Below are 16129 nucleotides of genomic sequence, written 5' to 3' on the forward strand. Positions count from 1 at the left end.
TGTAAGGCCTCCCCAGGCAGCCATTTTGCTTTTTTGCATTTCTTTTCCATGGGGATGGTCTTGATCCCTGTCTCCTGTACAATGTCACGAACCTCATTCCATAGTTCATCAGGCACTCTATCTATCAGATCTAGTCCCTTAAATCTATTTCTCACTTCCACTGTATAATCATAAGGGATTTGATTTAGGTCATACCTGAATGGTCTAGTGGTTTTCCCTACTTTCTTCAATTTAAGTTTGAATAAACAGGTATAAATCTTCCTAAAGTTTATTTTAGTATATAAATGTATTTCTACTATTTCTAATGCCTATAAAATTTTGTGATAAACTATTAAATGTTTTGGTCAACCAGAAGAAAGAAATAACCAGCAGTGATTAAAACAAATTAACCTTTCTGATTACATTTAAAATAATGTAACATATGTGTAATATATATGTAGCATGTAATTTAAGGTTTTGTATCGATACTTATTTTAACTTCCTTAAATAAGAGGTATCTTATATTTTTCATTAAAATAGAAATCTAATGTTGTCAATTTACTTGTGCAGATTCTTTGATCACAAGGCAGACAAGGAATTTAAGATTGATAGAGAAACATGGGCTTTATAAAAACAAGTCAAGTAAAAGTCAATTGAAAGTACAACCTCTGCAAAAGAACTTCTTTTGAATGCTCTCCTTTTCGCTGAAGTCTGGACTTAGAGAAGATTGGGGTCTGTTGCAAAAATTAGTCTTTTAAAGACTATCAGGTATAGTGATTTCATCATTTCATAACATCATCTCAAGTACCAAATGAACCAGTACTGCTGCTTTCTGTCACTGAACATGAAAGTGTCTCCTTCTTAAGGGATGAGGCTGTTATCTTAGTAGTGGAGATGGTTAAAAGACATCTCCATCATCATCCCAGATTCTAGTGAATGGAGCTCAAGAGGAGAAAGGGATCATCCTTTTGCAGCCAAATAATGAACAGGAAAAATGAGCCATGGTCCCTGTAAAGTCAACCTTAGAATTTCCTGTTGGAAACCTAGATGAAGCAGAGAATCTGGAGCTGGTTCATAGCAGCGATTCCAGAAGATGTTGTTGGCAGACTGAATAGCTCCCTCCCAGACTAAGCGGTGGCAAGGTACTTTGAATCCTGAGGTGGCTTCAAACTAGTTCACCTCTCCTACTGCTCCTGCTTTTCTCGCCTCCCTGAGGGCACTCTGGGGAGAGTGGAGCACCCAGGGTTAGCACCGTGTAAATGTGCAATAGCATACTAATGGCTTGGCATTTCAAATTAGATTCCACTGGGACTGATGGTGATGGGATAGTCGCATAAAAATCTGGTTGCTTGATCCACATTGTGTTTAGTCCTTTGATCCACATTCTGTTTATTAAAGACTATAATACATTTTTACTTGTATCTCAAAACAAACATTTCCTAACTGCAATTAATACCACCCGATAAAGTGATAATATTTATAGTCCAACACTCAACTTTTGCCATCTCTGCAAATGAAGCACATTCCTTAGAAAAAAGTATGGTGCCAAGTATTTCCCAGAACCCAAATTTTTCTTGACTTTTTTCCTGTTTTCTAATAATTAGATAACTGTTAGAATTACAGGTGTTTTGTTTCCTTGAAGTGATATAATTGTATATGGCTCTGCTCATCTGTACTATAAGATTCCAGGTCAGAGCTTAGAGAAAACAGCTTTATTTTAGAGCTAAATACATATTTGTAATTTTCCATTGTTTCTTCAGGCCAAAATAATATTTAAAACAAAATCCTCCATGTGTACAGCCTTTAATATAATTTTACTTCATAATTGAAATACATAATTGCTATTCTAATGTGATACTCTCTAGTCCCTTTTCTTTTTTTTTTTTTTTTTAGCAATTTTTATAATGTGTGTTCTGGAGTAAGAAATGGCAACCAGCTCCAGTATTCTTGCCTAGAAAATTCCATGAACAGGGCAGCCTGGCAGGCTACAGTCCATGGGGTCGCAAAGAGTGGACCCTACTGAGCATGCAGGCATGAATATGGCATGTGTTATGTAAGATATGCTCCTCATGTATGATTTAGAAAGTACATATGAAATCAAAAAGGAAATATTATCACTCATAATTTCACAGCTTTCAGTTTTGCTGTTAATATTTTTGTACATCTCTCCATATACTGAATGACTTTTCAGGTGGCTCAGTGGTAAAGAATCCACCTGCACTGCTAGAGACACAAGTTCGGTCCCTGGGTCAGGAAGATCCCCTGGAAAAGGGAAGGGCAACCCACTCCAGTATTCTTGCCTGGGAAGTCCCATGGACAGAGGAACCTGGCAGGCTACAGTCCATGGGGTAGCAAAGAGTCTGACACTACTTAGCGACTGAGCACGCACATCACATACTGAACATAGAGATATATTCATTGGTTTATATTAATATATGTTTTCTCTACATACTTGCATATATACATTCACTCTAGGAGTCAAAAAATAAAATAAGCCATCATCCTGTTCTAAAGGAAACTAGGTAAAATAAAATATGATTAGGGAGAGAAAGCGATAAGTAATTAGAAAGCCTCAGATATTTTGCTGTGAAAGTTCAAAGGAGAAATTCTCTTTGGCTGGAGGACCCGGGGAGTAAACACATGTATTTTTCTAGCTCATTGTAAAATTATGACTGCTGTGACATTTCCTGCACTCAGCGGCCTCAGGAATCGAGGGCTGCAGATATAGATACAAATACAGGCTGTGCTTCCTGGCTTAGCACGATAGCAGGCACAGAGAAGGAACTCGTGAAATATTTGTTGATATACAGAGGAGCAAACCAAACTTTCCACTTTTAAACAAGTAACCATTTAATTAATCCATGCTTGAACCTGAGAGGGTACTTTAAATGACTGGTCCTTTTGGCCTTTTATTTGGGCTTCACCTCACATCCTTTGGCCTCATTCTGATAACTGGCCAGTTCAGGCAAGTCCACATCTATGCAGGATGCAGAGCGGAAAGAGGTAAACCACTTCAGATGCTTCCCATCCTCAACATTGCTCATATACGGGTGCTGACTTATCCTGCTTTCTCGGGGTATTCATCCCTGCTGCCTGCTCAGACTGATTCTATCTTCCTGGTCTTCTCTCTTCCCTGTTGTGCCTCCAAGGTCTATTTTAGCCTTGACTGACCTAGTACTTCCAGGACTGTTTATTTCTCCAAGATTTAATTACTTGCCTATTTAATTCTATATTGAGCTGTACTCTATGTGGACAAAATTTTAAAATAGATAGCCAAACATTGAATAAGTGATCTTATTTCCTACACAATCAAAGTCAATAAGCTCTGGCCCCAGGATGGGAGAGGCTGTAAGATCACCCCTCCCAGTAAAACACTTATATTTTTAACAACTACCTTCCTCCTCAAGTCATAGTTTGTGCTTAGTCGCTCAGTCGTGTCCAGCTCTTTTCGACCACATGGACTGCAGCCCACCAGACTACTCTGTCCATGGGGATTCTCCAGGCAAGAATACTAGAGTGGGTTGCTGTGCCCTCCTCCAGGGGATATTCCCAACCCAGTGTTCGAACCCAGGTCTCCTGAATAGCAGGCAGATTCTTTACTGTCTGAGTGACCAGGAAAGCCCAAAGTCGTAGTTTATGTTCTACCAAACTAATTGTGAGCATTCAAAGTAAGGCCCTTAGGTCTCAGACCTGTAATTTTTCTTTTTTTTTTCATAAATCTTTCTGCTGATTTAATCATAACCTTTGGTTATCCTCCTCTTAAGCCTTTTGAGAAAACTAGCTCAGACCCTCAGAGAAGGTGATGGCACCCCACTCCAGTACCCTTGCCTGGAAAATCCCATGGATGGAGGAGCCTGGTAGGCTGCAGTCCATGGGGTTGCTAAGAGTCAGACACAACTGAGCGACTTCACTTTCACTTTTCACTTTCATGCATTAGAGAAGGAAATGGCAACCCACTCCAGTGTTCTTGCCTGGAGAATCCCAGGGACGGGGGAGCCTGGTGGGCTGCCGTCTATGGGGTCACACAGAGTCGGACGCGACTGAAGTGACCTTGCAGCAGCAGCAGCTCAGACCCTTAAATCTACTAAGTCTTTGTAATTTAGAGGATATTCACAAGGGCACTGCTGCTGCTGCTGCTAAGTCGCTTCAGTCGTGTCCAACTCTATGCGACCCCATAGACAGCAGCCCACAAAGCTCCGCGGTCCCTGAGATTCTCCAAGCAAGAACCACTGGAGTGGGTTGCCATTTCCTTCTCCAATGCATGAAAGTGAAAAGTGAAAGTGAAGTCACTTAGTCGTGTCTGACTCTTAGCGACCCCATGGACTGCAGCCTACCAGGCTCCTCCATCAATGGGATTTTCCAGGCAAGAGTACTGGAGTGGGGTGCCATTGCCTTCTCCACACAAGGGCACTACCAGATTTTAATTTACGATGAATCATGGTTAATAGGAATGGAAAGGGGAAACCGTTTGAATTCATAGATCTATTTCTCACTTTAGCAATTAATAATAAGCTGGGACTTTTACCAAATCACCTTTTTACCTTTCAAGTATTTCAATTGAGTATTTTGCTTAGCCAACTTTTGGATTCAGTCAATATTATTTCCTATTCAATTAGCTTATAATGCTTATCAAGAAAAATGTTACTTGTTTTCCTTTTCTTTCACAGATTTCATTCAACTGTCCTTCTTTCTAAGGTCAAAATAATGAAAGGACTTTTGAATTCTTATTTGTTTGTTTTGAAATTTAATTACGTCTTCTGAAGCTAGCTACAATTTGCTTCAGCATAGGTCATGAGTGACAATATAATTACATCGCAATTGTTTGCTAACTTGAATGATACTTTAGCTAATGTTTTTATGAATACAGAGTGGGGACCAATCAGGAGGCCATTGCAATGATTCTTCAGCCCATCATTGTCAATTTGCCTTTGTACTTCAGTTCAAAATATCACTCACTTCCAGTCCTACCTAAAATACCATATTTTAAATATGGTATAATAGTTAAAATACCATATTAACTATGAGGTCAAGAAAAGTTTTATTAGTAGCGGACAGTCCTTTGGATCACAGATACAGCTTGACATTTAGTTAGTCACTAAATAAATATTATATAAATTCCTTTTATGTTCTAGGCAAAATTCTAAGAAGTGGCGGACACGATTAGAAAATGAGATAAGGTATAAAATGATCATGGCAATACCAGTGGGAAGCAGAGAGTGACATCACAGCAGTATAGAAAACAGGCCATGGGGAGACTGATATGGTTCCTTCTGAGCAGAGACAAGAAGGAAGTAGAGATCTGAATCTGCAGAGATGAAGGAAAGGGGAATGGTGAGAAGAGACTGGATGACACGTGACTCCATTAGACTGCAAAGCCTGGTATTAAAGAAAGTTTCAATGTTGAGTTTGGGAAGTAGGTTTCGGTGGAAATACAGAAAGCCTGAAAGTGAGGTTAGGGGACTTGAGCTGTATTTGCAGAGAATGAGATCTCAGGAATATCTGATAGCAAGATGATGTGATGATCAAAATGGCAAAAGCATAAAGGGAAATTAGTCAAGCATTCAGCTTAGAGACCATTATAAAATGCCTGGTGAGACGTGCTCATAGCTTTCTAATAGATTCTATAATTTCAAAGTAACAATGTACATCAGGGATGTACTCAGGGAAAATCAGGGATGGATTCTATGAAATCTCTTTTCTTCTTTTCATTTTTTTTGTTGTTGTTTTTGACTGCAGTGTGTGTGTTAGTCGCTCAGTCATGTCCAACTCTTTGCAACTCCATGGACTGTAGCCTACCAGGCTCCTCTGTCCATGGAATTCTCCAGGCAAGAATACTGGAGTGGGTTGCCATTCCCTTCTCCAGGGGATCTTCCTGACCCTGGGTTCAAACCCAGGTCTCCTGCATTGCAGGCGGATCCTTTACCATCTGAGCCACCAGGGAAGCTATTCTCTTGGAAAAAGAAAACATGAAATGTCTTCCACACACCTTACCCCAGCCAGAATGACCTACTTTAAAATTGCCTCCCCTTCTTTTTTAAAATTTAAGAAAAAAAAATGAAATTTTACTCTCCAGCCTGTCTTTTTATTCTGGCTATAGCCCGTCTGATTCTGTAGGCATGAAGCAATGGTAATTAAATATTCAATTTCTGCAAAAGGGAATGACTAGAAAATATTATACAAAATCTCTGGTCACACCCTAATGCCATTTATATGAAGACATAAATAAGGTTATCATTCATATCTGACCACAGTTTCCAGAGCCTGAAGGAAATCTGAAGGATGTTATGTCATACTTAATTAACCCCACGAGTCAGAGCTTGATTTTGGCTGCCTGGAAACTTGAAATTGTGTTCGTGGAATGGGACAGGGTTCAGTCAGTTTGAATTCAATTGCTGGGATGAAAGGAATATATTCTTTTGCACAATCATACCAAAGAGAATTCTTTCTAGAAATATTCCAAAAACAGACTTACCAAACTAGCTGATCCTTCTCTGCCTTGGGCCAGTTTTTGTAGTTTTTCAGTTTATATAGTTTTCATAGCTGCATAGTTTTCAGTTTGCATACCTCCAGACATTGCTCTAGAATTTCTTCTCTACTTTAACTAGCTTGTGTTCTCATGTTGCCCCCCAAATTTCAATGATTGCAAAATGCCTCTTTTTGGATCATATAAGCCTTTGGGCATTTAATATCTTTTTAAAGAAAATAACACTTGGCTGCTATATAAACAGAACTTTAAAACTAGATTGATGTTTTTACAAGTGTCTAGAAATCTTACTTAAAAATATAACAAGATATTTAATTTTTTTCAAAAATACCTGGAAATTTTACTATAAAATCTAAAACCAAGAAGACTTCTGAAATATCATTTCAACTAGGCAGAATTCCTCAAGGAGCTTCTCTTTTTTTCCTTTTTATACTTCTCAATAAAGCGTAAGCTCTGCATCAGGAAACAGCTGCTTCAAACACCCTGAGCCCATCTGTGCATTTATGAAGAGATGGAGCAGGAGGATGACTTTTAAATCACTGAAACCTGCTAGCATCAGGACTGTGGATAAATTGAAAAAATGAAGAAAATTCTTCTCATGTATTCCAAATCAAATACTAAAAATTCAGAGGAGGGTTCCTTACAATGGGAGTTATGCCAAATTTAGACATACTGGTGGGTGCCTTCATTACTGGGAGCATAGCTAAGTACAGCCATCAACTGGAAAGTGACTGTCAGCACAACTTTGATCCAGGATCTCACTTACACATTTGCAAATCATTAGCATTTACCATGGGCCAACATTGTAGTTTGTATGGTCCTCTGATATCCAGCTCCCTGTTCTACCTTTCTCTCTTCCCATTTCTCTGTCACACAGTTAGTTTCTCAAATTGATCACCAAGGGGAAATCTGTATGTCAGGATAAGTATTTTTGACTCATCTACTGTTTCTTCCTATGCCCTCTTCATCATCTTTCTTTAGTGGGTCAAAATAAAATTAAATGTTCCTCTCCCTTTACTGGCTATACTGGTGGCTCAGCTGGTAAAGAATCCTCCTGCAATGTGGGAGAGCTGGGTTCAATCCCTGGGTTGGGAAGATTCCCTGGAGAAGGAATAATACCCACTCCAGTATTCTGACCTGGAGAATTCTGTGGACTGTATGGTCCGTGGGGTTACAAAGAGTCAGACACAACTGAGCAACTTTCACTTCACTTCACTTCCTTTACTAATATTTTCCATAAAGTAAATGAAGAATATAATTTTCAATTTAAACTAAGAAATGGTTATCAAAAAAGGATAAAAATGGCTATTTTCTCAAAAGCACATACTGAGAAATAAGAATGGAATGAAGCACCTAAATATCTTAATGCTTACATGGAGGTGGTGGAGAGGAATGGAAGGGACAAAAAAACATGTTATTACTTGTTCCCGAAACAAATTATTCTGTGAAAAGTGGGTTTACAGGATGCTATTTAATACCCATTCAAAGTGAGTTGTAGTTAAAACTCTGAACTCTAAGTTTATTTTCTTAAAATTGAAGATTTTGGAGAACATTTTACTTATCCTCAATATTAATTCCCTTAGATGTAGGAAAAAGAGATCTTTGAAAAAAAATCTTAAAATGACCAAATTTATAGAAAATCAACAATATTTAATCCATACAACCTTTTTGCAAACTTCAAAAACAATATTGGTGAAAGGAAAAGTAGGAAACAAACATATTCAGACCTTGCTTCAAATGATTTGTTCCACTACTTACTGTTTGAAATGGAGATAATAATGCCCCTACCTTGCTAGGAAGACCTGAGGAGTAAATGAGATACTACCTACCAAATGCTCACGTACAGAGGGTGAGATTCAAAGCAGACACGTGGTAAAAAGTCTCTTTACTTCCCTCTCCAGTCTAACCTTCATGCCCACAGACACAAAACACTACTTAAAAACTCCCCCAAGAATATTTTTACACAGTAGGGATACAACAAACAATTTCAATGTAAACTTGAGACTAATTTATGAATGTATCCAAGAACATACCATTAATATTATTCTAATGTTTTAGGGTAGCCTCAGATGGTCTCAGAAAGGGGCAGAAGAAGACTATGATGGCTCATCAGTTTTCCTCTTGGATCTTCATCAATGAAAGGACGTTCATTACCGGGTAACTATACACCTACAGCTACACACCTTATATATCATTCTGGTCATCAGTCATTTGTGGGTTATACCTTATATTTATTATGCATTATGTCATTCTAACCATCATTTGAAAACTTCAGCTGTATTGAAAAAAAACTGGAAAATGACATCGTTACATTTTCTAACTATTCTCATTTTTCTATAAAAAGAACCCAGTGATATATATTATAAAAATTATGTAAGGGCTTTGTAAAATATTTCAGAACACATGAGATAAACAGTGTCTAAATTTGGTTTTTCCACAGGGATTATAATAAATTCTAAATGTATATCAGTAAAAAAGCATGACATACGATCCACAAGATCAATGACACAAATCATCAGTTGAGCCTTTGAATAACAAATTAAGTAAATAAGTTCCTGAAAACTGCAAAGCCATAGCCTATCATGGAACAATCACTCTATTTCATAAGTAGTGGTCTAATGTCACCAGAAGCTAAATTTCTATGTTAATACTTGGCACAGTTCTCAGGAGCAGCATTCAGTAAAAGATCTAAGACTGGTCATAAATAATGTATCAAAGAATTATCCCACAGGCCTGAACCAGACTTTCCTGTCCTGTTCTGTCCTTCCCTTCCTTACTCTTCAGGACACACTTCATTTTTTACTGTTTCCCTCTTGATGTTAGGTTATGTAATAGATGACCAGTAGCTATAGTTATTTTCTTATACACAGCAAATAGCACATATCATGTTAGTTGAGGTATAATAGAGCAGGGATTTGAAAACTTTAAGAGTAGAGATAAAAATGAACCTGGCTGAGCTAAAGCAGAAGCTGAATAAGAGAAAGACACAAAGGTAAGGGGAAAAAAAGTGGCTCTGAAACATGACCCATGTCTTACAGGGAAGAGAAACAAAGCCAAATAAATGATAAAGTAGAATAAATGCTGCAGAACTGCACAATGGGAAAGCAGAGAGAACAAATATGGTTAAAATGGAATTGAAGCCCACAGGTAGAGGATGAGCAAGAAATGGGAAGAAGGCAGAACGCAGTAGATAGAGAATTCACTCATTCATTCCACAGATACTAGTTATCTGCTCCTTGTGGACAGGTACTCTTGTGGATCCTGAGAGTTTGGGAATGAATGAAACAAACCCTTACCCTCATGGGTATGTTAAGTCACTCAGTCGTGTCTGACTCTTTGCAAACCCATGGACTGTGGCCCACCAAGCTCCTCCATCCACGGGACTTACCAGGCAAGAATACTGGAGTGGGTCGCTATTCCTCCTCCAGGGGATCTTTCCGACCCAGCAATCAAACCTGTATCTCCTGCAGTGTCAGTCAGTCAGTCAGTTCAGTTGCTCAGTCATGTCTGACTCTTTTTGACCCCATGGACTGCAGCAACGCAGGCCTCCCTGTCCATCACCAAATCCTGGAGTTTACTCAAATTCATGTCCATTGAGGCAGTGATGCCATCCAACCGTCTCATCCTCTGTCATCCCCTTCTCCTCCCACATTCAATCTTTCCCAGCATCAGGGTCTCTTCAAATGAATCAGTTCTTTGCATCAAGTGGCCAAAGTATTGGAGTTTCAGCTTCAGCATCAGTCCTTCCAATGAATATTTAGGACTGATCTCCTTTAGGATGGACTGGTTGGATCTCCTTGCAGTCCAAGGGACTCTCAAGAGTCTTCTCCAACACCACAGTTCAAAAGCATCAATTCTTCAGCACTCAGCTTTCTTCACAGTCCAACTCTCACATCCATACATGACTACTGGAAAAATCATAGCTTTGACTAGATGTACCTTGGTTGGAAAAGTAAAATAACTGCTTTTATTAATGTCTCAGCATATTAATGCTGTCTAGGTTGGTCATAGCTTTTCTTCCAAGGAGTGAGTGTCTTTAATTTCACCGCTGCAGTCACCATCTACAGTGATTTTGGAGCCCAAGAAAATAAAGTCTGTCACTGTCTCCACTGTTTCCCCATCTATTCCATAAAGTGATGGGACCAGATGCCATGATCTTAGTTTTCTGAATGTTGAGCTTTAAGCCAACTTTTTCACTCTCCTCTTTCACTTTCATCAAGAGGCTCTTTATTTCTTCTTCACTTTCTGCCATAAGGTTAGTGTCATCTACATATCTGAGGTTATTGATATTTCTCCTGGAAATCTTGATTCCAGCTTGTGTTTCATGCAGCCCAGCATTTCTCATGATGTACTCTGCATATAAGTTAAATAAGCAGAGTGACAACATACAGCCTTGACATACTCCTTTCCCTATTTGGAACCCGTCTGTTGTTCCATGTCTGGTTATAACTGTTGCTTCCTGACCTGCATACAGATTTCTCAGAAGGCAGGTCAGGTGGTCTGGTATTCCCATCTCTTTCAGAATTTTCCACAGCTTGTTGTGATCCACACAGTCAAAGGCTGTGGCATAGTCAATAAAGAAGAAATAGATGTTTTTCTGGAACTCTCTTGCTTTATCTATGATTCAATGTATGTTGGCAATTTGATCTCTGGTTCCTCTGCCTTTTTTAAATCCAGCTTAAACATCTACAAGTTCATGGTTCACATACTGTTGAAGCCTGGCTTGGAGAATTTTGAGCATTACTTTACTAGCGTGTGAGATGAGTGCAATTGTGTGGTAGTTTGAACATTCTTTGGCATTGCCTTTCTTTGGGATTGGAATGAATATTGACCTTTTCCAGTCCTGTGGCCACTGCTGAGTTTTCCAAATTTGCTGGCATATTGAGTGCAGCACTTTCACAGCATCATCTTTCAGGATTTGAAATAGCTCAACTGGAATTCCATCATCTTCAGTAGCTTTGTTTGTAGGCATGCTTCGTAAGGCCCACTTGACTTCACATTCCAGGATGTCTGGCTCTAGGTGAATGATCACACCATCATGATTATCTGGGTCATGAAGATCTTTTTTGTATAGTTCTTCTATGTATTCTTGCCACCTCTTCTTAACATCTTCTGCTTCTGTTAGGTCCATACCATTTCTGTCCACTATTGAGCCCATCTTCACTTCAATGTTCCCTTGGTATCTCTAATTTTCTTGAAGAGATCTCTAGTCTTTCCCATTCTGTTGTTTCCTCTAATTCTTTGCACTGATCACTGAGGATGGCTTTCTTATCTCTTCTTGCTATTCTTTGGAACTCTGCATTCAGATACTTATATCTTTCCTTTTGTCCTTTGCCTTTAGCTTCTCTTCTTTACATAGCTATTTGTAAGGCCTCTTCAGACAACCATTTTGCCTTTTTGCATTTCTTTTTCTTGAGGATGGTCTTGATCCCTGCCTCCTGTGCAATGTCACAAACCTCCATCCATAGTTCTTCAGGCACTCTATCTATCAGACCTAATTCCTTCAATCTATTTCTCACTTCCACTGTATAATCATAAGGGATTTGATTTAGGTCATACCTAAATGGTCTAGTGGTTTTTCCCACTTTCTTCAATTTAAGTCTGAATTTGGCAATAAGGAGTTCATGATCTGAGCCACAGTCAGCTCCTGGTCTTGTTTTTGCTGACTGTAGAGAGCTTCTCCATCTTTGGCTGCAAAGAATATAATCAATCTGAGTTCGGTATTGACCATCTGGTAATGTCCTTGTGTAGAGTCTTCTCTTGTGCTGTTGGAAGAGGGTGTTTGTTATGACCAGTGCGTTCTTTTGGTAAAACTCTATTAACCTTTGCCCTGCTTCATTCTGTACTCCAAGGCCAAATTTGCCTTTTACTCCAGGTATCTCTTGACTTCCTACTTTTACATTCCAGTCCCCTTTAACGAAAAGGACATCTTTTTTGGGTGTTAGTTCTAAAAGGTCTTGTAGGTCTTCATAGAACCATTCAACTTCAGCTTCTTCAGCATTAGTGGTCAAGGCATAGACTTGGATTACTGTGATATTGAATTGTTTGCTTTGAAAACAAACAGAGATCATTCTGTCATTTTTGAGATTGCATCCAAGTACTGCATTTTGGACTCTTTTGTTGACCATGATAGCTACTCCATTTCTTCTAAGGGATTCCTGCCCACAGTAGTAGATATAATGGTCGTCTGAGTTAAATTCACCCATTCCAGGCCATTTTAGTTCACTAATTCCTAAAATGTCGATATTCACTCTTGCCATCTCCTGTTTGACCACTTCTAATTTGCCTTGATTCATGGACTTGACATTCCAGGTTCCTATGCAATATTGCTCTTTATAGCATTGGACTTTTCTTCCATCACCAGTCACATCCACAACTGGGTGTTGTTTTTGCTTTGGCTCCATCTCTTCATTCTTTCTGGAGTTATCTCTCCACTGATCTACAATAGCATATTGGGCACCTACCGACCTGGGGAGTTCATCTTTCTATGCCCTTTTTCATACTGTTCATGGGGTTCTCAAGGCAAGAATACTGAAGTGGTTTTCCATTCCTTTCTCCAGTAGGCCACATTTTGTCAGAACTCTCTGCCATGACCTGTCCATCTTGGGTGGCCCTACACAGCATGGCTCAAAGTTTCATTGAGTTAGACAAGGATATGATCCATGTGATCAGTTTGGTTAGTTTTCTGTGATTGCAGCATCAGGCAGATTCTTTACTGCTTGCACCACCTGGGAATCCCTACCCTCATGGGGCTGCCTCCTAACAAGGGGAAACAGTATGTAGGGTAAGTATTAAACAACATGCACTATGAGATGCTGAAAGATATGTAGGATAAAAATAAAGCTGGAAAGGGAGTAATGATCACTGGGGGTGGAGATCAGTGAGTTAAGATTTCATATAAGATGGCCAGGAAAGGCCTCAGGGAGGAGGTAGCCTTGGGAGAAAAGCCTGAAGGAGGTGAGTGAATAAGCTGTGTTGCCATCTAGCTGGGAGGCTTCCAGGAAAGGAGATGCTAAGTTCACAGCCCAGAGGCAGTTACAGGACTATAAGAGTGGAGGAAGCCAGTGTGGAAGGTGAAATAGGAAGGACAGTAGGAGAAGGTGAGGTCAGAGATACAATGGGGCCAGAATATGTAGGGCCTCACAGGCCATTGAGACTTGTCTTTCCCACTTAAAAGATGATAAACCGTTTAAGAATATTGAGTACATGAGTTTCTGGATCAGTCTGGTTGCTCTGTTAAGGACAGACCAAAGAGGAGACAAGAGTAGGAGCAGAGAAACTATTGAGAAACTTGGAGTCCAGAGTAGAGATGATGGTGGCTTGGACCAAGGTGACAGTGGCGGAGATAGGGGGAAAAAACAGTCAGATTCTAGGTATATTTTGAAGGGAAGGACAATAGAAAATCCTGAAGGATTAGATGTGGGGTATGGGAATATCATTAAGGATGATACCAAAGATTGTGTCTAGAAGGATGGAGTGAACACTTTCTGACATTATAAAGACTGCAAAAGGACCACGTTTGGGGTAGAAGATCAGGAGTTCAGTCCTAAACATGTTACTTTTGAGAATTACTAATATCACCAAGGGAATAAGTATGAACAGAGAAGATTCAAGGTCCAAGGGTAGAAAAGAGCAAAATGAAGTAGGAAAAGTAGAAAACAAGAAGGTAAGGCTTTGGATGGAAAGTGGGCAGAAGGAATGTGGACGCAGAATGGAGAGGACGAGCAGCGATATGGTGGGTATGTATATAAAGCACCACTTTGGGATGTCAACGTAGCTAACATTTTGTTGGAGATACAAGAAGGAAGTTGAGGAAATGGGAAATTGAAATGAAAGACAAATTAATCTTTAAAGTAAGTGCAGATGACTGATAATGAAAGGGAGAGAAGGTAACATCTGTATAAAACCAAAGGTGAGAGAGACAGAAAGATCCTAGAGAGAAGTAAGATGGACATTGCTAAAAGTACCTGAAAGATGATAGTTTAGGAAGAGAAAAGGGTGATAAAAGCATGTGAGTGATCTGCAGGAGAAGCAGGAAGCAAATGAGATTCAAGACAGAGAGATGATGGAGAAGATGGGAGATGCTGTGAATAAAAGGGAAGAAGCTCACAAGAGGGTGGGCAGAACAGGGTAAGAGCCCCTGGACAGCCCCAAGAAAGCCCCCCTACAACATGTGCCTCTTTCCCCCAAAATTACAGAAGCAACAAAGGTGTCTCCAAAGACACAGCCCTGGGTCTACATCACTGTTTCTTTGTGCATAAATGCCTTCCATGCAGCCTAAGTTTAACAAACCAGAAAAACACATTTACCACACCAGGAGAGAAGTTTCAAGAAGAAACATTACACAGCATAAGAGAAGAATATACAAACCCATGTACGTATTTCCCTGTTATTCAATTCTGCCTAATTCAGGTTAGTATGTGAAATCCTGATTCTTACCTGCCAACCACACCAGGGCATTACTAAACCATACCTCAGGCCAACTCTCAGTCTGAAACTACAATAATTTTCTCTTCATTTTCTTCAGCTATACAGCTGCTCTTCAACTCCTGAATTCCCAAGGAAGCAAGATCCTTTCTCACTCACACCTTTAGATTTACCTTTGTTGTTTAGTTGCTAAGTCATGTGACTCTTTTGCGACCTCGTGAACTGTAGCCCACCAGGCTCCTCTGTCCATGGAATTTCCCAGGCAAGAATACTAGAATGGGTTGCCATTTCCTTCTCCAGGGAATCTTCCTGACCTGGGGATCGAACCCACATCTCCTGAATTGCAGGCAGATACTTTACCACTGAGCCACCAGGGAAGCCCAGAACCCTTGTCTAAGGTTAAAATACTCTCTAAACAGGCACCACCTAACCCAAATAGCAATCCAAAGTCCCCTTCTGCATTCACTGGTGTCTCTTTGAACTAGGACCTCTCTTCCTCTACAAAACCTCAAGACAAATGTCATAGAGAAGCCCCAGTGCCCTCCCTAACTCCTGTCTGCTCTGAGCTGCAGTCCTGTTCTTCCCAGTCCTGCTATTTGTACATATGTGTTTCTCTTTATTCTCAGCCTTGAATCATCTGTTTCTCTAGAACAGCTTCCTTCCACCTTCATGAAACTCTTTGTTCTGTTCTAAATTGATATATGTTAATCTCATTTGTATCTTAATAATAACTTCTCCTGGACATCATGTTCCTTTTATTCATCTGTCTAATCACAGTATGAATATCAAGAATTTCACTGAAATTAACACCTATTCCATACCCTGGTGGTCACCAGGTCAACTTTTGGTTCCTTTATAATATTTTAGTTTCCCAGTCTCAGTTCCTTACTTTTTTCATGAAATCCTCCCTGAACTGCATTATGACTTTAATTAGCCCTTTAATTACTTGTGTATTTGTTCTTTTAAAATATTCCCTGATTATGGAAGTATGATTATTTTATAAATTATTGTTTTTATATATTTATTTCATAAACTGAGAAAATATAGAAACATAGACTGAAAGAATAAAAATTATCCATAATTTTACTACTCAAAAAAATAGTTTAATTTTGTCATGTTCCTCATCTGCTAAGCATTCTATTTTATACAGTTGAGATTATACTGTATCTTGTTTTACATACCTAGCATTATCAATATTTCCCCATAAAATTAAAATAATCTTCCTGAAGGTGATTTTAA

At 39.3% G+C, this 16129-nt stretch overlaps 1 protein-coding gene across 3 annotated transcripts in view; it reads left to right on the plus strand.

Annotated features, from left to right (window-relative positions):
- Positions 1 to 16129, plus strand: part of RASSF6 (Ras association (RalGDS/AF-6) domain family member 6) — a 74224-nt gene that overhangs the window by 5671 nt on the left and 52424 nt on the right. For 2 of the 3 annotated variants that reach the window (XM_010838187.1, XM_010838186.1), the window contains exon 2: positions 8522 to 8620. In XM_010838187.1, coding sequence (XP_010836489.1) covers positions 8562 to 8620 — 59 coding nt within the window. In that variant the 5' untranslated portion in view covers positions 8522 to 8561. Of the gene's footprint in view, positions 1 to 559; positions 748 to 8521; positions 8621 to 16129 lie in introns of those variants that run through there. The other variant, XM_010838188.1, reaches the window with a different exon arrangement.

The sequence above is a fragment of the Bison bison genome, unplaced genomic scaffold, assembly GCF_000754665.1.
Source record: "Bison bison bison isolate TAMUID 2011002044 unplaced genomic scaffold, Bison_UMD1.0 scf7180017864092, whole genome shotgun sequence".
Lineage (NCBI taxonomy): Eukaryota > Metazoa > Chordata > Mammalia > Artiodactyla > Bovidae > Bison > Bison bison.